General features: G+C 48.8%; 1 protein-coding gene across 1 annotated transcript in view; it reads left to right on the forward strand.

The window, feature by feature from the left end:
- The window catches only part of PREX1 (phosphatidylinositol-3,4,5-trisphosphate dependent Rac exchange factor 1), a gene marked incomplete at its 5' end in the record, with an annotated part of 175,399 nt that overhangs the window by 83,584 nt on the left and 67,223 nt on the right, over positions 1-24,592 (forward strand). The window contains 3 exons of the mRNA XM_081096665.1: positions 5,344-5,448; positions 13,743-13,844; positions 23,730-23,891. Of these exons, the coding sequence (XP_080952791.1) occupies positions 5,344-5,448; positions 13,743-13,844; positions 23,730-23,891 (369 nt within the window). The remainder of the gene's footprint in view (positions 1-5,343; positions 5,449-13,742; positions 13,845-23,729; positions 23,892-24,592) is intronic.

Here is a 24,592-nt window from a genome sequence, read left to right on the forward strand (position 1 = left end):
GCAGGGTCCTTGGGGTGGGAGCAGGGAGACAATGGTGGCCGGAGCAGAGGAGCGATGGAGGGGATGTCATGGGGGCCAGCGCCTGTGGGAATTTTATTCAGAGTTTTTACAGGGAAGTAGTGTGGTCTGAGTTACAGTTGAGCCTCCTCTCCCTGCAGCTGTGTGGATAGGGTGGGGAGTCCCTTGCAAAAGTGAGACTGGGATCTCATGCTCCCCTCCCCACTGCAGGAGATGTCCCATAGCTCACTCCTTCCTTGTGCTGAGTCCCAGTCATTCAGGGTGTGAAGTGAGGGGCTCAGAGCAGAGGGTCTCCCTGGAGCCAGTGCCACCCCCCAGGTACTGAGGACGGCAACCACCACTTCTGACAGCCCTTGAGTCCTCTCTGGGGGCGTGGACCCTCTCCCCAAGTTGTCAGCTGACAGCTGGCCCCTTCTCCTCCTTCACAGCCCAAATCCACAGCCATGTGTTCCCTACCCACCACTTCTGTGTGTGCACAACTGTTTGTTTCTTCCTGGAAAAACAATCAAAGCCTCTGTGGGGGCCCTGGGAGGAAATTGAACACTTGGGCTCTTAGCTGTCAAAAGCAGCATTTCCAGATTTGCAGGGTCTCCGGCCCGAGACACAGCTGGGTTTGGGCCCAATGAAAGGACACGGGAGTGATGGACCTGGGGTTGGTTCTGAAGAGGGGTGTTGTCATTTCCGAAATTTAACTTCTCCAAGCCTCAAGCCTTGGTCCCTTCAGCCCTTTTCATGGGCTGAAGGAGAGGATGACATTGCAGAGTGTCTGAGAAGGGGCTCAGGGGACCAGGAATGACACAGCTGTGGTGATCTTATCACTTACTCCCTCTCCTGCATCTGTGGCAGACATCGCTAATCAATCAGGACATTCTACCTCAGTGCTCCCTGGGGCACCAGTGTTCTTCTCACCGGTGTTCCAGCCAGCAGTACCTATTAATTGCTGTTGGCATGTGACAATAAACAGATCTGTCTCTGCTTTCTAGCACAACCCCTTCACGTACTGATGGAGATGGACAGGGAGACCCTGGCACTCATTAGGCTTGGGCCCATTCTGTCATTTTCTTGCCCTTTTCAGAGTGTGCCTGTATCAGCACTGTATTTACTGCAAGTAACAAAAGTAAGAACTCAGGTAGGCGTGCATCAACACAAAAAGACTGCGTGGCTCATATAAGTGAAATGTTCAGGAGTGTGCGGGCTTCAGGCATAGCTGGATCCAGGACCCCCCTCTGATGTTTGAAGGACTTGGTCTGTCTCTAGGCTCTGCTTTCCTCTGTATTGGCTTCATTCTTGAGGGGTAGGGAAGAGGGGAGTGGATGCCTCACAGGGTGGCAGAGGTGCCCTCAGTGTTTCAGGCTGGCACTGACAGCTCAGCAGCCACAGCTCAAAGACAGCCTCTCTTCACATTGATTCTAGCATGAGGCCTTGAGGGCTGGCATCGGCCCAGCTTTGCTTGGCCTGGCCTGAGTGACATGCTCGCCTGTGGTGCCTGGGAGTGGAGTGGGGTCAGTGGGCTCCGAGTGTAGAGGAGGTTCCTCAGGGGAAGAATTGGGGGCTGTGACCAGAACAGAATGGATGCTGGGTGAGTAAAACAACAGATGTTCCAACGAAGAGCCGGGGCAGTGGTTGTGGTGGGCCCAGATCTTCTGGAAGGAGCCTGGGGCTGGTTTGAGGGCTGTCAGGCCGCTCTCAGTTCCTCCTTCTGCTTTCTTGCTTTTATTCATCAAATAGTCATGATGCCTTCACTCTGCTGGAGACTTCAGTCCCCACTGGCACCACAGCAGTGACCTCGGCAAGCCCTGCCCCCGTGGAGCTCACCTTGCAGGGAGTGGACGGGGGAGGTGGGCAGTGCCTGAATGAGGAGTAAGACTCCGGGGCTGGAGGCCCACCGTAATTCTTAAAGTCTGCCTGGTGCCTTCCCCTGCTGGCCTTCTCCAGACCTATGAGTCGACTCAGCTCCCTCTGTCTTCACTCTGCTTGTGTCTTCTTCTTTTTTTTTTTTTTTTTTTTTTTTGCCATCAAACCTACCTATCTGCTGCTCCACTCTGTCATGGACGGACTCACCAATGCAATAATGAATTTGCTGACACCATAACGATGGTAATAGTAGCCACAGCATCAATAACAGCAATAACAATGGCTAACATGTAACGAGCACTTACTAGGCACGATTAAGCCCTTGCTATGAATTCACCTGATAATTCTTACAACAACCTCATGACGGGGAGGTCATTATTGTCTATAATTTATAGAAAGGAACACAGGCTCTGAAACATTACGTGCCTTGTCCAAGGCCACAGACTCAGGCTGCGAACCTGGGTGGTCTGGCTGTAAAACCTGCACTTAACAACGTGCAAGGTTGATGTTGGTAGTGATCATGGGGGCTTCCAGTATCTTACCTCTGAACAATACTAAAAGTAGGGTCTGCAGACCCAGGAAAGCCCCGGCCCTTGGCTGCAGAGCAGTTTTTTTTCCTAAAGCTCCTTACATAGGGTTGGGATCTCCTGCTCTCATGCATGTGTCTGCATTCAGGGCCCAGCCCTTCCTGTAAAGCCCTACAGGCCCCAGACACAGGCCGATTCCTGTCACCTACAACAAGCAAAGTCTTCTCCCTTTTCTCTGCAGCCGCCTCACCATGGCCTGTCTGCAGCCGAGGCCCTGGTTCCAGATGTGTCTGGCAGCCTCCCTCACATCTTTTTATTTGTGCCTGAGTGAACTCCGGCAGTCCAGACTTTTTTACCCATCCCCACTGTCCTTGATTGGAGACAAGTGGAATTAGAATGAAGGTCTCCTTGGGCAGTGTGGGGGTGCTGGGGTCCCCTCTTCTCCCTTCCTGCCCTTGTGCGAATGAGTGTGTCAGGGTCTGGGTGGGTTGCAGACACAGGGTGAGGCGTTGTAGTTGGTGACTCAGTGTGTGTTTCTCTGTGCTCACTGTATTGGTGGTGGTGTTTGGAGCATGTAGCTTGTGTATTATGATGCTTCAGGTCGTTTGGTGGTTCTTTGGAGTCTGTATTAGGGTTTTTTTGTCCCTGACGTGTGTATACTTTGGATAATTGTGGCATTGTTCGTTTTGGCATTTCCTCCTATTAATTCACTTTTATTGATTGAGTTTGTGTTTGTGGCTAGTACTTTTAGAGTGTTTTGAAATGTTGTAAGTGTTCATTATATACCAGGCTCTGTTCTCCTTGTTTTATATACACTGTTATTTAATTTTCCAATAGCCCAGGTAGTGGGGGTAGGGGTGGGGTGTCTGTTATTATGTTCATTTTACAGATGAGGGAATTGAGGCATAAGTAGGTGAAGCAGCTGCCCCAAGGTCAACCACTACTTAGGAAGCTTGGAGCTGGGTTTCTAACCCAGATGGTCTGGTTCTATAGTCACTGTGCACTTCATTATGCTGCAGTGCCCCTTGGAGCTTTGTCCGTGGGTCTGTGGCTCGAGATTTGTACCCATAGTTTTTACTTCCCATCCCCATCCCCATCCCTATCCCATGCTGTGTGACCTTGAGCTGGAAGTTGGCATGGATATTAAGAGAGAGAGAATCCTGGTTCTGCCCCTTCACTAGGTGGGGTGGGTATAATACAGTAATTGTCATGCCAGGTTATTGTGAGGGTTTAATGAGGTTACCCTCATTCATGTCCGACATGCTCAGCCACATTCGTGCTGGCCATCAGCTCTGGTTGTGAGCACTTTGCTGCTCAGATCGTCGGCTCAGATGGTGCACACAGAGCCCCTGGGGTGCACTGGGTGTGCTGGGGCAGCTGATTGATTCTGAAACCCATTCTCTCTCCTCTTTGGTTTCCTCTTTCCTGCAGCCACCCATCAGCAGGATGACTGGGGGCTTGTTTAGAGACAAGATGAGCTGCTTGTTTTGCAGAACCACCCCTTCCTTCCTTTGCTGCTTGGGGTCTTCTGCCCATCCCCCAGCCCAAGGTGGAGGCCCTTCACCCTCCCTGCCCAGTGGCCTTACCCAGGACATCCTTGTTGGGGTTTGGCCAGTTGGGAGGCAGTGTTCTGTGAGATTTTTGGAACCTAGAATGCTTGGTGGAGAGCTTCCTGCTAAGAAGGCTCCAGTCCTTTCAACTTCCGGAAGCCTTGACTGATGGTTACAGATCTGATGACCCACGGGTGACCTCTAGGCTGGAAAGACTCCAACTTTGGATTTAGGGGCATCTGGAGGTCAATAGAACTATCCCCCTGTCTCAGGAATGCCATTGCTGTGTGGCAGTGGCCAGAGATCTTGTTCCCTCAAATTCTGGAGCCAGTCTTAACTCTTCTAGTTCATATATACAGGGCGTAGCACATAGTAGGTGTGCAGAGTTTATTCAGTTAGCAAGTATTCATTGAGGGCCTACTGTGTGCCAAGTATTCATTAAGGGTCTACTCTGTGCCAAGTATTCATTGAGGGCCTACTGTGTGCCAGGATCTGAGGATACTTCATTGAACAAGACAGAGATATTCACTGCCTTCAGGAAACTGACTGCCAAGTGGGAAGACAACAGACAAACAAATAATCTGGATAATCCAGATTGTGAGAGCCCTATAAAGGAAATGACAGGTGTGTCGGCGATAGAAAATGCCTGAGTGGCTTCTTTAGCTAGGGTAGCCCAGGTGTCATTTGAGGAGGTGGGAGTCCGGAATGGTGGGAAGTAGCCAGGCCTCCAGGTAGAGTATTTCTGGTGGAGCGAATGGCAAGTGCAAAGGCCCAGACGTAGAAAGGCATGGCAGGTTTAAGGAGTAGCTTGAGGGCCAGCGAAGTGAGGTCATAGGAAGGCAGGGTCACTTATCTGATCCTTGAAGGTCTTAATAAAGTGTTGTATTTCATTCCTAGTGTAATAGACCACCATTGGTGTGACACAGTCTGACATTTGTTTTAATCGTAAAATTGCACATTTATTGAGCCCTTACTCCATGGTGAACCCTCACATTTTTAATTCCTTTAACCTTCATGACAACCCCATGAGTTAGGGACTATTATTCATTCCACCTTACAGGTGAGGAAACCAAGGCATGGAGAGGTCAGGTAACTTGCTCAAGTTCACAGCTGGAACTTCAGAGCCAGGTTCAAGCCCAGCCCACCTGGCTTGAGTCTGTACACTTGCCCCTGGGCCATGCTGCTGCCTGCAAGGTTACTCAGGCTATGGGCACAGAACTGGCGCAAAAGTGGAGGCTGAGAGACCTGCCGCGAGTGGGAGCCTGTGTACCTGACATCCCGCCGGCTCTGTAGGCTCAGGGTCTGCTCCTCCCGGCCCACAGACCTGGTCGGCAGCACACTTCAGGGGTCTCTGCCTGCCATGACCTGTCTCAGGCTCTGTCCTTGTCTTGCAGAAGGACAAGTTCTGCGTGTACGAGGAATATTGCAGCAACCACGAGAAGGCCCTGCGGCTGCTTGTGGAACTGAACAAGATCCCCACCGTGCGTGCCTTCCTCTTGGTAAGTGACCCGTCACCCCTGCCCCTCTCTTCTGTTCGCTTCAGCCTTGTGCATCGTAGGCTAAAGAGAACTTCATGCTGCCACCTCCATGCTGCCCGATCCCTTCCTCCGCCAGAGTAATCTGTCTAAAGCAGCGATCGCCAAACACTTTCTGTAAAGGGCCAGAGAATGCATATTTTTTGCCTTTGTGTGTCATACAGCCCCCGTATAGCAAAAAAACAGCCAAAAATAAAATGTAAAGAAATGGGCATGGCTGTGTGCCAATAAAACTTTATTTATAAAAACAGGCAGAGGGCTGGATTTGGCCGTAGGGCCAAGTTTGCCAATTCCTAGTCTAAAGCAGTGATTCTAATGAGAGTGGTTCCAGAGGTAGTGATGACTGTATTATTTGGGTTATTTAATTTCAAGTGAAAGAAATCCAGTTAAAATTGGCTTAAAAAAAATAAAGAATTTACTGGTTCATTTTCCTGGGAAGATTAAGACCTGAGAGGGCTTTAGGCACAGCAGCATCTGGGTGTTCAGATGATGTCATTAGGAATGTGTCTCTGGACTCTGCTTTTCTCTGCCTTGGCTCCATTCCCAGGCAGCTCTCCTCAGGTGGTGTCAGCGTGGCCTTCAGCAACTCCACACGTATACCCACTCATAGCAGCGCAGCTCCAGGGTAAAGAAAATTCCTCTTTCCCAACAGTCAGGCCAAAATCCTGGGTCTGATGCTCACTGGCTTCGCTTGGCTACAGAGCTTATCCCTGAACCAGTTGCTGTAGATCAAGCATGTCAAACTCAAAGGCTAACCCGGGCCAAATAAACAAGGTTTAAGTGTATGTGGGCCACAAAAAAACAAAAGCTTCAATTTTCATAGAAACGTAGGTTTATTTTGATAGAGACATGCTGAATACAAAGGGCTGAAATAAATGAGTCATCGTTAACGTAAAATAATAGAGCATTTTAATAAAAATTAATATTTTTTCTTGAATATTAACCTACCAGAAACGGAATAACTGCACAAATTAATAAGCGTAACGCAAATAAATCTATTTTTCTTGTTCCCTGAAAGCGAAATACTTCCTGTTGCGCACACCAAACAAGTCAGTACAAGACTAAGGATGTGGCAATCGGCTGCTAAAATATTCGCTGCTAGTATTAGTGGAGAAAAACGGTGTGCCTGCTTGTAAGGCGCGGAAGAGAAATGAATGCAGCATGATTATAGTAATCAGTCATTAGTGAACGTTGTAGTTCGTTATTAATCATTATGTATAACAGGATATTGTAAAAATTAAGTTATGAAATTTTTATTAAAACGTTTCTTACCTACCGTTATATTGGCTGGGCCGCAAAAATATTCGTTGTGGGCCGCATGCAGCCCTTGGGTGCAAGTTTGCCAAGCTTGCTGTAGATAGAGGGATTGGTTGGGGCTCTGATTGGTCCCTTCTGGAGCTGGAGGGCGGGGTCAACTCCCACATATCACAGGCCCTAAGAGTGTGGTGGATCCTTAAAGAACAGTTTCTACTTGTGGAAGTAAGTTGGGAATGGATGTTGATCAGGCAAAGCACTAGACATCCGTGCTGGCCTTCCCTACCACTGCAGAGAGCTTCCCTGGTGTGTAAAGTGGGTTCTCATTTGTGATCTCCTTGGAGCCTGACCAGCCACCGTTGTGTATGAGTTAAGATACATGTGTGCTTGGTGGCATTTCCAGACATCCCAAATAGCAGTGGTTTAAACAAAGTAAGCATTTATTTCTCTCCCATGTTACCGTGATGTAGACAGTCTGGGGGTTCCAGTGTCAGGGGCCAAGGCCCTAGAGCAGTGATGGCGAACCTTTTGAGCTCGGCGTGTCAGCATTGTGAAAAACCCTAACTTAACTCTGGTGCCGTGTCACATATAGAAATGTTTTGATATTTGCAACCATAGTAAAACAAAGACTTATATTTTTTGATACTTGTTTTATATATTTAAATGCCATTTAACAAAGAAAATTCAGCCAAAAAAATGAGTTCGCGTGTCACCTCTGACACGCGTGTCATAGGTTCTCCATCACTGATCTAAGGTGTGCCCTCATTAACGTGGTCTAAAAAGACCTCTTCCCTCTTCCACATTCAGGTAGTGGGATGCGGGACGGGTGGGAAGGAAGGACTGCCTTTCTCCTTGTAAGGGTACAACAGGTAGCGGCACACATCTCTTCCACTCACATTCCATTGGCCAATACTTGGTCACATGCCCACACCTTGCTGCAAGGGAGGCTGGGAAACGTAGGCTTTATTCTGGGCAGCCAGGTGCCTAGTTGAAAATCCTGTTGCTGTGGAAGATTATGTTAGGTGACACCTCAAGCCTTTGCCAAAGGTGATTTTGATGACTTCAAAATATTAAGTGACTTTTTAAGAGTACATATTTAGGAAACGATTGAGCTTCTTAGGGGTTTGAATCTTGGTCTTTCACCTCTAAATCCCCTACTCATTCAGTCCCAGCCCCCAAAACGGTTTTATCTCCTGACAACACATACAGAACCCAGCAAATAAAAGAACGACAATTAACTGACCTGGCATAAGGAGTGTTAACCATGTGTCCAGAGAGCTAAGCTATATGATAAAATTCTTGAATACTTTTCCATAATGCAGTCTCCAACAAAGTATTTCCAGAATTTTGATTCAAAAATGTATGTTTCCTTCACTTGTAAGTTCCTGTTGCTTGGCCCACTTCCAGTGAGCATCTGAGGAAGGGCAGGTTGCTTGACTGATTTCCACTTTTGTCGCAAGTGCCTCAAGCATTCGGGACTGATGCTTTTCATCATTGCTGGTAGCTGTATCTTTACATTTCTAGTTTTGCACTTACCTTCATAAAAGAGTCTTGGCGAAAAGCAAAAACAAAGTCATATCTTGTAAGACCACACACATGACCGTGTTTCTGTGACTGACCTTTTGAGTTTCAGGCAGCACCCCTTAGCATGCTGGCTCAGAGCCCCACCTTCCAGGGATGCCCCCTTGGGCTCAGCTGTGTGTTGGGAAGCAGAAAGGTGTTTCTGGGGATGTGGGAAGGGAAGGGCCTCAATTTTTCTGTCCTTCCTCCCCCTCTCTCTTACAGTCTTCCTAGTGGTCCAAACTGCCCCTTTCCTAGCAGCAGCTGGGCTAGGCCAGCTTGGGAGGGGGGGAGGACGTGTGGGGTGCCAGCACACATGCCATCTGTCTCCCTCTTTGCTGGCATCTCCCAGCTTTTGGCCACCTGCAGAAGTGCCATCTCATGTCTATCATGGGCTGTTAAGGCGTTGGGAACATACAGAATCTGGCTTTCCATTCACGATGTGCTGTGCTGTGCACTAGTTGAAAGATGGGGTGAGAACTTTGTCTTTCGGTGCCTCAGTTCCTTGTCGGGAAAGTGGGCGTCATTCATTCATTCATTCATTCAACAGCTTTTTATTGAGCACTTACTGTGTGGTAGGGATCATACTAAGTACCGGGATGCAACAATGACCAAGGCAAGAAAAGTCCCTACTAACGTGGAGTGGCTATTCAAGCAGGGGAGACCTGCATGTCATGTGGCATTAACTTCTCTGCAGGAAATAAAGTTAAGTTAAGGGCGACAGGATGTTCTGGGGGATCAGGGTGGTGCCTGCTATTTTAGGTTGGTCTTTGGAAAACAGTGTCTTAGGTGACACTTCAGCAGAGACCTGGAGAAAGTATGAGAGAGGCAAGGGGTATCTGGGGGAAAAGCTTTCCAGGTAGAGGAACTGCAAGTGCAAAAGTCCCGAGGTAGAAGTGTGTTTGAAGAAGAGCAAGGAGGTCAGGGTTGCTGGAATGGAGAGCGTAAGAGGAAGAGTGGAAGGAAGTAAGGCCAGATAATGAAGGAGCATTTAGACAATGGGAGGATCTGAGATTTTTACATAGCTTTTTTTATTGCAGTCTAGCATACATGCCGTGAATATACACACAGCATAATGAGTATTTACATATGTGTACTCCCATGAAACCACCTTAGAGGTAAAGATTTATTTATTTTTAAAATTCTTTATTGTTTAAAGTATTACATGAGTCTCCTTTTCCCCCCATTTGACCTCTCCCTGGCCACTCCCACCCCCCAGCACATGCCCTCACCCCCCTACTGTCTCTGTCCATTGGTTATGCTCATATGCATGCATATAAGTCCTTTGGTTGATCTCTTACCCTCTCACCCCCCACCTTCCCTCATAGGTTGGACAGTCTGTTTCATGCTTCTATGACTCTGGTTCTATTTTTGTTCATCAGTTTGTGTTGTTCATTATATTCCACCAATGAGTGACACCATGTGATATTTCGAGGTAAAGATGTAGAACATTCCCTTCACTGTAGAAGATTCCTTGTGTCCTTCCTCCGCCGTGCCCCTCTCTGCATCCAGAGGTAACCGCTCTGCTGCTTTCTCTCACCAAACGTTCGTCGTGCCTGTTCTGGAATGTTTCACGAATGGCATCCTGCAGGATGCTTTTGAGTCTGGCTTCCTTTGCTCAGCATAATGCCTGCGAGATCTGTCCATGTTGGAACGTGTGGCAGTTTAGAATATTCAGTTTTAGTCTGAGTGGGACGGGAAGCCCTTGGTGGTTATGAGCAAAGGAATGACTTGAACTGATTTGCATTTTGAAAGGTCTGCCTCCTGGCAGTGTGAGGCTGGAAGCAAAGGGCACAGGGGAACTGGTACAGGTGTCCCGGGCTGCCATTAACAATGACCACAAGCTGGGTGGTTTAAACGACAGAATTTATTCTTTCGCAGTCTGGAGGCCAGAGGCTGAGATCAGGTGCCGGCAGGCCTCTGCTCCCTGCGAAGGCTCCAGGGGAGGGGCCTGCCTTTCCTCTGCCAGCTTCTGGGGGCCTCAGGGGCTCCTTGGCTTGTGGACACGTAACTCCAGTCTCTACCCCTGTCTTCATGCGGCCTCGTTCCCTTGTCCTCTCCTCCTCGTATAAGGACGTGGGTCAGATGAGGTCGGGCCCACTCTAATCTAGTGTAACCTCCTCTTAATTTAACTAAGCATATCCATAATGACCCTATTTCAAAATTAGGACACATTCTGAGATTTGGGGTGGTGTGGCATTTTCGGGGACACTATTCACCCCACCACAGGGCTGCTGCAACAGTCCAGGCAGATGTTGGTGGCAGGATGGGGCAATGGTGGTTCTGTCAGGGGTGGTTGGAGTCACAGGGAGTTGGAGGGTCCGGCTGACTGATCTGCAGGATGGTTGGTATTGGGGAGTAACTGAATGAGAGGAGTTAAAGATGGCTTCAGGGTTTTGGGCCCAAACTACTGGAAGGATAGAGTTGAAGTTTCCTGAGGTGGTAAAGGCTGGGTTAGGAACAGGTAAGAGAGGAAAATTTAAAAAGGCCATTTTGGAGACATCCAGGTGGGGATTTGGGAAGGGAGGGGCCAGTCTGGAGATATAAATCTGCACGTCAGTAGATAGGATGGTGTTAGGGCGATGGGTCTGGGAGAGGTCAGCCAGGGAGCGAGCATGGGTAGAAAGGAGGACCCAGGACCGCGCAGGGCATGCTGCCATAGGAGGTGCGGAAGCGGAGGAAGTTGATACCACCTGAATCAATCCTGTGAATGAGGAGGGCTTAAAGGGATAATTTTCAAACGTTCTTCCCATAGTGCCTGGAGTGTAATCTTCACAGAATAGTGAATGGTAGCTCTGTGTATGTTTGCTTTTATTCTTAAAAAAGAAAGAAAGAAAATCAAGTGAAACAACAATCTGGGGGTTTGGGAGAAGCCTAGCTGGTGGCTGTGACAGTGCTGTGAAAACTCCTTGATTCTGGACAAAGAGACAGGCCTTTCTCCGGCCAAGCCCTGGGGGCTTCTGGAAAGCCCTTCCCCACCCCCAGGCTCCCCTCTCTCTGCCCAGAGCTGACATCACCAGGGCAGCTTGTGGGCAGTTCTGGCTCTGAGGACAAAGGCCTGAGTGTGAGCAGTGTGGGGCCTGGCATCTCCCAGCTGCCACATCCCTGATCCCCCGTCTGTGCCAGGGTTAGACGTGGGGGTGGGAGCCATGCAGCTCCCGCCACAGTCGGCCCCGGGGTCCCTGGGATTCTGCTTCTCCGAGGAGGCGGCCTTTAAGATTCCTGAAAGGCAGTAGTCTTGGACCAGTCATTCGGGCTCTCTGTGCCAGTTTCCCCATCTGTGGCTAAGCATGAACGGTCCACGCTTATCCTCGGGTCGTGAGGATGAACTTGACCGACGGGCGAAGCAGGAGGCACAGTGCCTCGTGTGTGGTGAGCACATGGGAAAGGTTCTCCAATCACATTTTCACTTATCTTGTTGGGAAGTTCCCCCAGTGCTTGGCACGGTGCCCAAACACAGTGAGCACACGATGTGAATTTGCAGAATGAATGAGTGATAGGATGGGACTCCCTTTCCCAAGAGTCCGTTTTATTGCCAATTTGCTGGCGCGGTGTTGAGGGGGGGAGGCTGAGACCCGTTCCCTGCTGCATGTGCGGGCAGTTCGCACATTCATTGGTTCATCCGTCCATTTATTCATTCATGCATATACTGGGCACATTGTCAGCCCTCACAGCCCAGGACAGTGAGGGGCATGATGGCGGGACCGCAGACATGAGCCTCATGATTCCTGGCAGCCAAAACACAGATGCTCAGGTTGGAACCCCTTGGCTCCAAGAGGAACCTCTCCAGAGGAAAGGACGATAAATGCCTGCGTGTGGTTTTTAGCCACACGGAACAAACGGCCTACTGTGCAGGTGCCAGGAGGAAAGAGTCTTGGGAATTGAGAGAAGATGGGGAAGGCTTCCTGGAGGTGTGTGTGTGTGTGTGGGGGGGGGGGGGCAGGCTGGGCTGGCCTTGAAGAATGCTGGGCTTGGGGTAAGGGTAGCTGGCATCATGGTTCCAAGCCCAGGCTCTTCAGCCCGCCTGCGTGGAGATCCCACCTCAGGCTCACTTTGAGGAGAAACACTTACCCTTCCCAACCCCAGGTGCCTGAGCTGTGACATGGGAATAATAATAGTGGTTAGCTCATAGGGAAGCTGGTGGTCAGGATGAGAGCCGTCAAGGACCTTCTGGCACATCATAAGCTATCTGTCGGTTGGCGATGGATGATGGTAATAATATGTTTATTATTATTGGGAGGAGTAAACGCATGTTACGCAGGGGGATAGAATGAACACAGGAAAGGGGGCTGGCACGAAGGAAGTACTGATGTGGGTGGCTGCAGGTGGCCAGGGAGGTGGCCAGGAGCTGAGGGGTGAGTTGCAGTCTTTACTCTGCACCCAAAGCACACGTATTCCTGCGGCAGCACTCGGGTCCCCACCTGCCAGGTAAAGATATAAAACCTTTTCAGTGACACTTGAAGGTCGCAGGTTCATTTTCCAAATCCCATTGGAACCCTCCCTCCACAGACGTAACTCCTTCTAGGTCTGGGAACATTATTTCTTTCCTGTACATGTCTTTATATGTTACTGCAGACCTGTTCTCTATAAACAATGCCTAGTTTGGGTTTGTGTACCTTTAAAAGTTTTAAATTGGTTCATACCATGCATATTCTTTATTTTGTGTGTGTGTGTGTGTTTTGCTCAAAAGTATGTTTTTGAGGTTCATCCACATAGCTCTGTGTCGCTTTAGTTCCCCCATTGTCACCGTGGTGCAGTGAACTACCGCATAAGTGTCCTGCAGACACATTTTTCTATTCTTACTAGGTTGCTTCTCATGTTTTGCTGCTCCAAACAAGGCCGTTTTGAAGTCCGTGTTCCTGTCTCCTGCTGTGTAGGTGTGAAAGCTTCCTTAGGCCAGGGATTGGCAAGCTTGTCTGTGAAAGGCCAGATAGTAAATATTTTAGGTTTTGTGACTCTGTGGTCTCCGTTACAACTACTCCGTTTTGCCATGACTGCTTGAAAGCAGCCTTGGACAATATGTAAATAGATGGATGTGTTCCAATAAAACTTTTATTATCAAAATAGGGACTGGGCAGGATTTGGTTCACGTCTGATGGAGGCCTTGTGCTGGGTTATAGAATATGGGGTGTGTGTGTGTGTGTGTGTGTGTGAAAATGGGGGGTGGGGGTGAGAGGACTAGGTTTACAGTTGTGAGTATGCGAAGCACAGAGTTTATTCTTGTATTATTATTTATTAATTATTGTATTACTTTCTACACAAACAACTGTAAGCCTACTTTTGCCTCACCCTCTCTGCACATTTCCATCTCTCCTAGGTGTTGCTACATTGCTTCCAAAGTGTGTAGCTGCGTTTTGAGAGTGCTACCCCATGGCTGTTTGAGGGTGGCCCAATCCTTTCGTTGTCCTTGGCGAGTTTTAATGGCGGTGTCTGTCCCTTTGCAGAGCTGCATGCTTCTGGGCGGCCGGAAGACCACGGACATCCCTCTGGAGGGCTACCTGCTGTCTCCGATTCAGAGGATCTGCAAGTACCCCCTCCTCCTCAAGGTGAGAGCGGCACCCCACTCCTTTCACCATGCTCAATGTGACGGATTGGCTCTGATTGGCTTAATCATAAAATCAAACTTGTTAGTGCAAGTAGCTGAGAAGCCTGGGGCAGGCTGGATCCCACCAGGACCCTGCCTCTTTCTCCCTTGTTCAGTTCTGCTTTTGACTGTTGAGCTTCATGTTCAGTGTGGTCACAGAGGGCTATGGTTACTCTGGCCTTACACCCTCTCTTCTAGTAGCTCTGACAAAAGTCCTGAGGGTGATTCAGGCTTTGGCCATCTGTGGCCAGGAGAATGTGATATTCCAAATGATTTGGGCCTGAGTCGCATGCTTTTACTTGAATCAATGACATGAAGCCTTTGCTTGTGCTATAAAACGTTTCTCCGCCACCTATTTGCTTGGACTTGGGCTTTACCCTAATTGCTATGAGCTGGGCAGGGTTAGGCATTGATTGGCTAAGACATGGTCCAATGACAGTGAGCAAGACAGTGCGTTCTGATTGGCTGAGATTGGGGTCAGATGCTTCATACCTGAACCAATCACCCTGAGCTAGGGATCTCTAATTGGCTTAGATTTTTGTCATGTGCTCCAACCTCTCACCAATCACTGTCCCACAGGCTAAAAGCCCAGCGAGGGGGACAGACTGGACCCTCCTCACCAAAATCTGGGCTATTTGTGGAAGAGGGTGGGCAAATACTGTGTGAGGAAACCACAGCATCCACATACTGCTGTTTCCTGTGCTGCCCAGCCACCTTTGACTTAGTCTTGGTCAAGCAGATTTGCTGCTTGTGTGGGGACCCAAGAAGTCTTAATTCTCAGCATTCGAGCCGGCTTCTGGGTAGATCTCCAGCTGGGTGGGTAGCTCTGTCACCATCTGCTGCTCTCAGCCCAGGGTTTTCAGCCCTTGGAAATGGCGGCTGTTGACCCGAGCTTCCCTTGGCGCCATCCTCAAGGCCTCGAGTCTGACAGCTGTTCCTGGAGTCTTTGCTGGTGGATTAATTTGGCTGGTGATGCCTCATTCACACGCCCGGGGCCATGTGCATGCATCCTTGCTCCATGAACTGGAAGAGAGAGGGGAGGGGAAAGTACTAGGGAATTCTTGAACTTGACTTTCTGCTGGATAAGGTGGGTGACACTTGAGCCTCTGAGGCTGACCAGACCCTGGGGCCATCATTTCTGCCTGTGAACACAAGCCTGTACTGTGTGCAGCTGTGGGAGGTGGGGCACAGCTGTCCCCTCACCTCCTCTGGCCTGCTGCTGTCTATCCCTTCCAGGGATCTCAAAAGGACCTTCCGCCGTGGTTCTTGTAGCTGCTTGGATTCCCAGGTGAATGTTGGCAACGTCATACGTAGCTCAGCTCTTCGGCTCGGGCAGGAGAAGCTCCACGTGGACCTTGTACATTGGTAGCCTGTGGACTGAATTGGACTTTTGCCCATGTTGTTTATCTGGTCTGTGTGGTGTGTCTTCCACATGTGAGTTAATTGCCAGCATTTAAAGAGAGTATTCTGTATTGGCTTAAGGCAGGGGCTAACAAAACTGTGGCTCATGGGTCACATCTAGCCCATGGCCTGTTTGTGTACAACCCATGAGCTAAAAGTGGTGTTTGCATTTTTTAAAGGGTTGTAAAAATAAAACAAAACCCTAAAACAAAGAAGACTGTGTGACAGAGGCCGGATGTGGCCAGCAAAGCCTAAAATATTTACTATCTGGACCTTCACAGAAAAAGTTTGCTGACCCCTGGATTAGAGGCACACTTGGCAGCCCCAGGCTGCCTGGGTTTGAACCCCGGCTCTGCCTTTTACTAGCTGTGTGATTTCTCCATGCCTCAGTTTCTCATCTGTAATACATAGTTTGTATTAATAGTACTGATAAGGTTGTTATGATGATCAGACCCTTATTTACTTATTTCTTAGAGCAACTCGATGAGGTAGCCACTTTGATTAGCCCCATTTTAGAGATGAGGCAACTGAGGCACAGAGAAAGGAAGGGGCCCGTTCAAGGCCACACGTTGGGTAAGGAAGCAGAACCATGATTTGTAGATTCTAGAATTCCCCTATCAGCTCCACAGCCTGTTGAGAAGCACTTTGAGGTGCTAAGGCTGCCAAAGTGCTGGGTGTTGGGGGTGCTGATCTCAGTTCCCTAAGTGGGGAGTCTGGGAAGGTCAGTGACCTTGTGTGTCACTGTTCAGTGACTGGCCTGCTCCTCCTTTCCTGGTTTTCAAAACCTTAAACATTTGACCCATTAGAAGAACCACCAGCTGAGGTTCCCTAGGTGCTAATTAACCCCTTGATTTCTGGATCTTGGGAAAGTCTGGGATCCCAGCATGCACTTGGAATGGCAGTTTCTATAATGTGTTTTCACAGCCATTGGGGCTGGACCTGTGTGTGTGTGTGTACTCCAGCTCTCAATGTGAGGCCCATGCATTTCTGAGGCCTGCTCAGCCCCAGGGGCCACAGTTTGGTCTGGCAGGATTTCTGGGCTCTGGATTCCCAGAAGAGCAGGGAGGGACAGAGCCGGCCGGCAGCCGATGGAAGAGTAACTGCCCACAGGAAATGGTTGAAGCCGGGCTGTGGGTTTGCTCTCCTGACCAAATGGCTGTTTACAGGCTCAGTTTCCTCTGTCTCCAGCTGTGTTTATCCGAGGCTCAGAGAGCACTGGGGGACCAGCCAGCGGGACCTCAGATTCCTGTGGGCCCATGCCATGCTGCCCGCCCGACCGAATTGCTCAGTGTGTCCGGCCTTTGGCACCCACAGCTGAAATGTTTGCATCAGAAAACAGCTGGGACGGAGGGGAATTCTTCATACCCCTCCTGAGTTCCTCCTTTCTGTCACATTTTCCAGTGGGGTTTCAAAGACAATCCCATGAGCTGGGGGACAGTCCTCCCCTCCGGCCCCTCTGGTTCTGACCCCGCGCAGATGTCCCTGTGGCCCTCTGAGCCCCTTGTGTGAGCTGAACTCTGAATTAAGTAGGCGAGCAGGATTGAGGAGCCTGCGTAGGAAGAGGGAAGAGGGAAAAGGCAAGAATGAAAGCCTCTTTGGGAACGGCCCCAAAAAGCTGAACTTGAACATTGCCTAAGAATAGCCGGGACGTTCTATTTCAGCCTTCAACCCAGACCCGGCATAGACAGTTGGCATTTTCAGGCTTTGTTGAGTTTTCCATCGACAGTTCCAGGGAAATGATTCAGGTTTGGGGTAATGTCCCTGGGTGCTCAAATGGCAGGTGCCGAGGCGAGACAGACTGTCACCGGCCCTTTTAGCTGTTTCCGGGTGATGCACAGAGCTTATTGGGGCACTTACTGTGCACCGGCTGCTGGTGTGGCTCAGGATCCACAGGGCTTGGTCTTGGACTCCCCGCCCCCCCCCCCACGCCCTCGCCCCCCGCCCCCCCCAGACCTGCCTGCTGTGTCATGGGAGCAAGTGAGGCTGGCAGGGGCAACTTGGAGGGCACATCTGTCTAAAGGGGGCAGCTGGCGCTCTAGTCCTTCTGTTCCCCTCTGCCTTCTGCCTCTCTAACCCCTTCAGTCTCCTTTGCTGGCTCCTCACCCTCTAGACCTCTGAGCGTAGGTGGGCCCCAGGCCTCAGTCCTTGGGCCTTGACTCTATCTAGACTCGCTCCTGGAGGAGGCCTTATTTACTCTGGCTTTTCTCATTTTATTAAGGTATATTCAGAAGTTGTGCAACCATCACCGTAATCATTTTAGAAATATTTTTCATCATCCCTTCCAAAAGGAACTCTGGACCCATTAGCAGTCACTTCCCTTTTCTCTCCTCTCCCCCCAGCTCCTGGCAACCACCTACTTCCTGTCTCTACAGATTGCCTATTCTGCACATTTCACATAAATGGAATCATATTATATCTAACTTTTGTGTCCAATTTCTTTTCCTTAGCACAATATTTTCAAGGCTCCTCCACGTTGTAGCATGGCTCACAATTTCATTCCTTTTTATGGCTGAGTAATATTCCATTGTGTGGACAAACCATGTTTTGTTTATTCATTCCTCTGTTGATGGACATTTGGCGTCATACTTTTTGGCTGTTACGAATGGTGCTATTATGAACATTAACCTACAGATTTTTGTGTGGACATTCCCATGGCTTTAACCTCCACCTCTGTGCCAGTGACTTCCAGCATGGATCTTTCACTTAACCTCGGGCGGAGCTTTTCTCGGGCCCACACAGCTTCCCTGCTTGGATGTCTAACAGGCACCTCCTACCTAACATGCCGCAAACCAAATGCTTGGCTCTCTCCTTTCCCCAGACCTGTCTTCTCTCCCATCCTTCTCCCTCATCCCCATCTCTGTAAATGGCTTCTCTTCTTTTTTAAAAAATATGTTTTTATTGATTTTTTTAGAGAGAGAGGAAGGGAGAGGGAGAGAGAGATAGAAACATTGATTGGCTGCCTCATGCATGTCTCCTACTGGGGATCAAGCCTGCCACCTGGACATGTGCCCTGACTGGAGTCGAACCGATAATACGTGGGATGATGCTCAACAACTGAGTCACACTGCCCGGGCTGGTCTCTCTTCTTTCTGGTTGCTCAGGTCAAACCTGGGAGTTATTTCTGATCCACCCCATATCTAGTCCATTAGGGAGTCCTGTTGACTCCGCTCCCCACACACACAAAGTTTTCTGGCGTGCCACCTAAAATCCTTGGGAGAGCTGTGATTAGCACACATCCCATGCTCTGGGAAACTCTCCTTATCCAACCATCCTCCTGCACCAAGAATTGAGACCAATACCTCCTTAGTGATGGACTACATCCATCTCCAGGGCCGCCACACTGCTATGATCAAGGAGACAGAGGTAACTACTGAGCGTGGTGAGAGCTGCATTCCCCACAGAAGGGCGTGGAAGACAGAGAAGACACAGGAGATGGTGCAGGGCCCCCTGGCTAGACCCTGAGCAGCCACTCTGCACACAGCACTGCGGCAGCTGTCCCAAACAGACGGGGTGGCCTGTTTGGCCCCCAGATGTTTGACACGTTTTAAATCAAGTTGGCGTTTGGAAATCAGGAGCTTTCAGATGGAAGTCTTAAGTTCTGGGTTCAGAAACAGTTAGCAACAATAGGATGACATTTCTGCAGTCATTTAATGAGTAATTAGGAGGCATCTACTGCGTGCTCGGTGCCATTCTGGGCACTGGGGACGTTACTTAGCAGATCCCTTGTAGTCTTCCTGATTACCTTCACGAGAGAGCCACAGTGGGTGGTACAGTGTCTAGGGGTTTTGAAGCTATGTATTCATTCACCAACTCGTTATTGAGCAACTGTTACGTGTCAGGCATTGTACTAGGTGCTGGAGATACAAAGTGAAAAAAACTGCCCAAACCCCTACCGCTGTGTTCTGATGTTCTGCTGGGGGGAGGCAGACAACAAACGAATAGGAAATGTATATGTTTGTGTAGGTGGAATGGGTGCTATGGAGAGAAATGTATCAAGCTAAGAGTGATAGATTGAGAAGGGACTTTTGAACAAAGACCAGAAAGAGGTGAGGAAGGTACCTTGGGAAAGAATCTTCCAGCCAGAGGGAGCAGGCAGTGCAAAGGCCCTGAGGTAGGAATGTGTCTGTGGAGCAGCAAGGAGGCCAGAGATAGGAGGTAGACAGTGGGGGAGTGAGGTTGGAGAGGTGATGGAGCCAGCATATGCACCGCCTTGTGGGTCTCTATAGGGTCTTTGTCTTCTCTGAGTGAGGTGGGTGCCATGGGAAGGTTCTGAGCAGAGGAGGGACAAGGTATGACTTAGTTCCCTCTGGCTGTATGTGGAGAATGGACTACGGGTGGTGAGAGTGGAGGTGGGAGACCAGAGGGGAGTCGACCTCAGTGATCCAGGTAGGAGATGGCTGGACTATGTTGGTAGCAGTGGTGGGGGATGCATTTTATGAGAACTGCCTCTTCACATCATTAGCCCATTTTCAATTGGGTAGTTGTTTTTGTATTATTTGCCAAGGTTTTCTATATTATCCTGGATACTTGTGTCTCTTTGGAGTCCTCGTTGGACTCTGATGTTATGAAACGAGCCCTCCATCTGCCAGGGATCTGGCCTGTCACCGTCTTGCTGAGAAGGCACAGGAAGTCAGAGGCCTCTGCACTGTGGTCTTCCCTGCCCAAGCTCCCATCCTCCCCCAACCACAATGCCCAGTCTCCATCCTGCCTCTTGGGTTGTGAACCGACACCTTGCCTAAGGCTGTTCCAGCATCTCAATCTGCATCAGCCGCAATTCAGGTTCTTTCCTGTGTGGTGAGCAACAATAGCTCAAGGAACGGAAGCCTCCTCTTTTAGGGTGAGAGACCTGCTTTCCTCCTTTCAAAGCCAAGCTTGTACATCCGATCTTCCAAGTGGCCTTCCCAGATCTCCTTCCCTGGCAGTTCTGCCTACATTCTGCTTTCTGCCACGATCTGTGTGGCTCTAGCTCAGTCTCTTAGCTGTGTGACCAAGTACAAGTTGCTTAACCTCTCTGTGCCTCCATTGCATCACCTGCAAAATGTGGATGATAGTTGCCTCCCAGGCTTACTGCAAAGACAATGCATGAGAAAACTCACGAGAGCACTGCATATTACTAGGTAGATAGTCATGCTTGGTAAATGTTAGCTACTCTAATGGTGTAGTGATTTTTATTTATTTTTTTATTCCAGTTTCTGCACTTATTAGTGTAGCTTCTTTGAGAAGAGACTTAAGTTCTCTTTCCCTGAGTTTCCTCCTCTATCAGATAGAGCCTTGGTCATGGCTTATTGTGAAGATTAAATGAAATAATACCTGTAAAGCGCTTCTCAGTGCTTAGTAAGTATTAGCTATTTTTATTGTCTCAAAGTTCATTTTGCCCAGTATTCATAGAACTATAGTAGTTTTTTAAATTAGTATTTTAATGATATATCTTGTTTTATCCTTTTACTATCAACCATTCTCTATCCTTAGGGTTTAGGTACTTCTTTTGTAAACTACACAAAGTTAGAATTTTAAAATCTTATCTGTCAATCCCTATCTTCTAACTGGAGAGTTTAGCCCACTTATATTTATTGTATTTATTGATGCATTTGAATTTATTTCTACCATTTTTCTTTTCTATTTTTATTTGGTTTCTTTTCTTCACCCTTTCTTGCTTTATTTTGCATAATTTTAGTGTGTGTGTGTGTGTGTGTGTGTTTTGGGTTTAGTTAACTCTTTTTTTAAAAACTCCTTTTTATTTTACTTCTTCTGTATTGGAATTTATAGCTATTGCCACCACCATCATGTACAAGAAGTGAGTAGATTCTATAGAACTCAGTGGGATGGTAACTGTGGCCAGCTGTAGAGCACTTGTCCCATCTAAGGGGGTAGCTGCCCGTCAGCCCAATTGTTAGTGGAAACACAGGCCCAGAGTGGCCAGAGCTTCTGCTTTGCTGAGAGAGGCTGGCAATAGCATTTGGCCTGCGGGGCCTGGTTTATGTCCTGGGCTTTGATCCAGTCCTGCATTAGAGCCAGGAGATGTAGGCTCAGAAAGGGGATGACTTACCTAAGGTCACGCATATGTCCTGGTCAAAGCCAGAACGTGGACTCCCAGTCCTGAGCCCTCGCCCACTGTTTCCCCTTCCCTCTCTCAGTGGGAGGATGGAGTTTTTAAGACCCATGTGCATTATTTCTTTCCCTCCACTAATTCTTAATCTTTGGGGCTACAGTTCTCCCAGCCTTGAAACAGGGGCTGAAATTGTTAAAATCAGAATTGTATTTGCATGAAATTTCCATAGAGTTTGCAGGCCTGGAGGTTTTCTTTGCTGTGCTGGACAGCTTTTCACTTCTGGGTTTTCTTGGACTTCCAGATGTTTTTTGCTTCTTCTTTTCTTTTTTTCTTTAAGTGGTATTGGGTCTTGTCAGGCCTCTTCCTTTGAGTCCTGCTGACACCCTAGAGATGGCCTGAGGGGACCCCACAACTGCAAGTGCAGGAAAGAGTTGGGTAGGGGTGACAGTTCCGCCTCCTGGGCTTGGATAGGGCCTGCAGCTGGCTGAAGTGTCTTCAGAAAGTGGGTGTCCTCTGTTGGTCCGGCCCCCGTGCGTGACACCCTCCACTCCCACGGCCACCTTTTTCTCTTTGTGGAGAGGACAGCATGGCTTCCCAACTGCCTCGTCTCCTTCTGGGCCTCCACCACCCCCACGTCAGAGCGAGTGATGGATACTGTCACTTCCTCCAGCGACAGATCCAGCTTTGTTTTTACCCTATGGTTTCATGGATCTGTCTTCTTATGCTGGTCTGGAGTTCGAGGCCTCTGTCCCAGGGCCTCACTGTGGACGGAGCCCACACCTCAGGCCTGACGGGGCTGCCCACAGCCAGTACCAGCGGCTCCCTTTTGGTAAAAGCGTGGTTGGAAGGGAGCGAGGGGGCATGAGGGACCTTTCAGAAATACCGGGTTCCTGTACTCTGACATCCTCTTTTCTAGGAAGTGCTCACCTCAGGCCTGCTTGTGAAACCACACGGGCTCACAGGCGGATGTTGGGCAAGGCCATCAGCCTGGCTCTGGAGGGGCTGGCGCTGTCATTTTGCAGAGTGGCCCAGGGCAAACCCCAAACCCCCTTCCTTCTCTGCCCTCAGTGTATCTAGGTATTCCCCAAGGTCTGCCCCTGCTCAGATGTTTTGTGTTCAAAGAGCCTAGTTTTGGGGAGTGTCATGTCTAGATCACATGACTAAAGAAACATGTTTGCTGGCATGGTTGGAGGAGTGATTCGCTGGAAAAGTCTTCCCGGATAGCTTCTGGCCTGGCTAGTCCCTTCCCCCTCAGTTCCTCTCTCATCACACCTAGGAGATGGCTGGAGCCCTTGGATAAGGCTGGCCTGACCTTGAGAATGTCCTTGCCTGTGCTTGTGGTGGGGGAAGTTCATGGGCTGAAGGTCTGCTCTGACCAGCCTCTGTACACCCCCCGCCATGTCCCTGTGAAGGCAAGGTGTGTTTTATTTTCATTTAGCATTGACATTTGATATAATTTTATATTAGTTTCAGGTATACAGGATAGTGGTTAGACATTTACGTAATTGATGAAGTGATCCCCCTGATGTCTACTACCCACCTGACACCATGCATAGTTATTATAATACTATTGACTATATTCACTATGACGCATTTTGCATCCCTGTGACTGTTTTTGTAATTACCAGTTTGTACTTCTTAATTCCTTCACCTTCCTCACGCAGCCCCCCCAAGGCAAGGCATTATCTATACCCATTTTACAGATGAGAAAACAGCTGGGCAAGGGCCATATCAGCGACCACCTTTCTCTCCTGTCCTGTCCTGTCTGTGTCCTGTTTCTCTCTCTCCTCTCTCTCATTTATTCCACTCCTGCCACACCACCTCCTCACTGTTACTTGTTACGCACATATGCTCCCACTTCAGATCCCTTGCCTTTGCTGTTCCCTCTGCCAGGCACACTTTCCCCAAAGATTTTTGCAGGACTCCCTCCCTTGCTTCTCCGGTCTGTAGTCACATGTCGCCTCCACACAGGGGTCTTCCTAACCTCCCTATGTGAGAGAACACCTTTTTTCCTACTACTCTCTAGCCCCCTCATTCTGATTTGTCCTCATAGTATTGATCATTGCCTGGCAATGAATTATATGCTTGATTTTTCTTTATTTTATCTGATCTCTTTTATAGAACATAATATCCACCAGGTGAAGAAGTTTTCTCTTGTTTTATTAACAAATGTGTCCCCAGATCTTAGAATACTGCCTGCTATGGAGGAGGTGCTCAAGGGACATTTATTGAATGAATGAATGAATGAATGAATGAATGATGTTTCCCAGCCCCACATATGATCACAAAGTTTTCATAGAGCAGAGCTGGTATTTGGCCCAGGCTGGGCGACCTGGAAGCCAGGATTGATCCCCTCTGGGTTGATGTTTCTTATTCTTGCCCTCACTTCTTCCCTAGGAGCTAGCCAAGAGGACACCCGGAAAGCACCCAGACCACCCTGCGGTCCAGAGCGCCCTGCAGGCCATGAAGACGGTGTGCTCCAACATCAACGAGACCAAGAGGCAGATGGAGAAGCTGGAGGCTCTGGAGCAGCTGCAGTCCCACATCGAAGGCTGGGAGGTGGGCCTGGGGCAGGAGAGGCCCTCTGGGTTGGCGAGGGGCACAGGAAGTGTGCAGCTGCAGGAACAGACTTTGGCTTGGGCACTAAATTCAGCCTATAGCGTATTTTGTTCAGCCTACATGATATTTGTAAAGAAATTGTTTAATTATTTTTCAATTAAGTCCACATAAAAATGTACACTTCAAGTTTCCCTTGAAAAACGGTAACATTGGGCCCCCATTTTCCACAGTAATAGCCACCAGAGCTTCCAGTTTTCCTTAGTCTCCATTCCCTCCTCATTACTCCCCAATCATTCTCTTCACAAGTTGCCTTACCTGCCTGGTGCCCATAGGCCTTAGATTTTTTGATACCAAGGGCAGGGGTCTACTCCAGGACAGGATTCTGGCTCTGATACTTCCTTGCTGGGTGACTTTAGGTCAGTGTCTTAACTTCTCTGAACTTCAGTTTTCTCATCGATACCTGGCACATAGTAAGCACTCAATACATGGTAGATATTGATATTGCTATCATCATCATTATTAGGGGATGGGATTCTTGAGATCTTCTCTGTGTAATTTATTTATTTAAACCTTGACATCTTTCTTAGATTATTAGAGATTTCCTACAAATCCATAGAAGGAAATGGAAAAATCTGAATAAATAAAAAAATCAATATCAGAGTAAATACAGCTGGAAGGGGAGATTAAGAGCAAAAATCAAA

This window comes from Myotis nattereri, assembly GCF_964212035.1.
Source record: "Myotis nattereri genome assembly, chromosome: 8".
NCBI lineage: Eukaryota > Metazoa > Chordata > Mammalia > Chiroptera > Vespertilionidae > Myotis > Myotis nattereri.